Raw genomic sequence first — 2,217 nt, 5'->3', positions numbered from 1 at the left:
TATCAATACAATTAATTAATTTATCTAAAATAAAACATACTTTTTTTAATATTTAGCCTTGAAGGTTCTATATATTTACAAATTTAAATGTACGTACATAAACATAAAAGTGTAATTAATATTTATTATTAATTATTTAGAATAAAAATTTCAGTATTAAAGATACCGTAATGACAAGGTTATAAACATAAAATGTTGGTATTACATTAAAAAATTAATATGGGACCCATCGAAGTGGTTCGTTGATGTTTACAAGCCGAACAATTGAAATCATACGTGGCATCTCATATATTTATCTTTATGGCATATGGCTGGGCCCCACACGTATGGGCCCGCCAAGTTCAGCCGAGGATAAGATAAGCCGCCTTAAAACCGTAATTAATTTGCACAAGAAACCCTATTGATCTCATTTTACTCGTTTTTATCCTTACCCATTCCGTTGGAGATATTTACATTCATACCACCAAACTTTTATGTATTTACAGGTCTAGTATTTGACCTAAATTTTTATATTATATAAAAAATAATTATTTTTTAAAATTTAAGAAGATATAAATAAATAAATAAATAAATGTAAAAAATTAAATTAGGGATATGTAAATACATATGAATTAAGTGACGTGCATGTAAATCTTCTTAATATTTTAATTAATTTTGTTTATATATTTTCCTCCCACCAGCTCCAATCTCCCGCGATCAATTTTCCGCATCTTATCGTTGTCGTCACGAGGCTCTCGAGAAACTGCGTGAACGCGCTCGTCGGCTTTCTTGGCGCCATTCAAACCCTACATATTGAGCTCCTGGCCTCTGGTTGTGTTGTTGGGAATCGGTTAATGGCGATTAACGATGCTGAGAGCTGTGAAAGCCGGGCTTTGCCGGAGAAACCCTTGCAGTATCAGCGGCAGAACAGCAAGTTCGGTGTTTACAAGGAGGTTCTCCGCCGGCTGATGGAATCTGGTTCCCCTGAGGTTTTGGCTCCTTCGTTCAAGGAGGAACTCTGGTCCCATTTCAATCGCCTACCAGCCCGGTAACTTTTCGACATTTTGTTTCGTTTGTTTATGAATCTCTCTTGCCTTCGTTCTGTGATTGATTTTGATTCATTTGGTACGTTTTTTTTTTGTACTTTTCACTGCTGATCATGCGATCAGTTTTCTTTTTCTGGTTCGTGATTATATTTTTGACCTCATTTTTTTCTGTTTCTTTTTGACCATGCACGGCTTGTATCGCAATCTGCTTGCTTTGTCGAGATCCTTTTTGGAGGAATGCTATATGGATATGCTTGTCAGCTTTAACGCCTTGAATTTCTAATCATTCTTAACCGGACAATTGCCCGATTTATTCATCACTGTTTTGGAGATAACCTTTGTTTGTTGAATCTTGAATTCATGTTGAGGGCGAATTTGTTGTACCGTTTATCTAAGTTTGTGGTTCTTTCCAGGACTAAGACATTGTGGTTATTTTGATAGTTACGCATTGGACGTGAATGTAGAGAGGGCGGAAGATGTCTTAACCCACAAGAGATTGCTACAGCAGGCGCAAGACCCCGTCCTTCAGCTTGCTTTTGATATTCGGCTTGTTCAGGTGTAAGAATTAGTTGTAATCAATCTGGTCAAAAACATCATTTTTTTTTGCACTTCTCTATCTACCGTCATCTCCTCATCCTGGGAGGTGAATTTGACGGGTTTTTTTATTCTTATTGCTGCACATTATCTTCTCAGTTTGGGAATTGTTTCAATTAGATTGAAAGTTAACCTTTCGACAAAGAACTTTATTTGCCGATATTCGACCTTTAAATACCGAAAAAAACATGAAATTAACTGTGCCACCCGAACCTTGCCTTCAGTTTTTCATGCTAATTAACCCTATGTGTTTGATGATTCTCAAGGAAGTTGTCGATTCTTATTTGAATTAGAACCATTTTAATTATTGGGTGCTTGATCAACTAGTTTGGAAGTGTATTTATCATGTCTTTGATCTGCATAAGAAGAGTTTTAAGTTTGTTATTAACCTAATCTAACGATCTGAGTTATTTCTGTAGATGCCTCGGGGAGAATCCTTTGGTACTAATTCACAGTCGGAAGAAGATACATAGTGAGATTTCTATCATTAAAAGTAGCACTGCCTGTTATTATTTCTTAAATTTTAACTTAGTTTAATGTTAAGTAACTGTATTTTATTGTTTTAGCTCGTCTCAAGAGATCAATACAAACTTCGAAG

The 2,217-nt window shown here is 35.5% G+C and overlaps 1 protein-coding gene across 1 annotated transcript; it reads left to right on the top strand.

Moving 5' to 3' along the window:
* Nucleotides 1–680: 680 nt before the first annotated feature.
* LOC110035375 (serine/threonine-protein kinase STY8-like) lies at nt 681–2,114 on the top strand (the record flags this gene model as incomplete). The annotated part of the gene is made up of 3 exons (XM_020739609.1): nt 681–1,027; nt 1,467–1,581; nt 2,039–2,114. Coding segments are annotated over 3 exons (516 nt in total), but the record flags the coding sequence as incomplete, so codon positions are not given.
* Between the last annotated feature and the right edge of the window lie 103 nt (nt 2,115–2,217).

Source organism: Phalaenopsis equestris, unplaced genomic scaffold (genome assembly GCF_001263595.1).
Source record: "Phalaenopsis equestris unplaced genomic scaffold, ASM126359v1 Scaffold197494, whole genome shotgun sequence".
NCBI classification, from domain to species: Eukaryota; Viridiplantae; Streptophyta; class Magnoliopsida; order Asparagales; family Orchidaceae; genus Phalaenopsis; species Phalaenopsis equestris.
The sequence above is the reverse complement of the archived record's forward strand: the minus strand, read 5'-3'. Positions and strand labels throughout refer to the sequence as shown.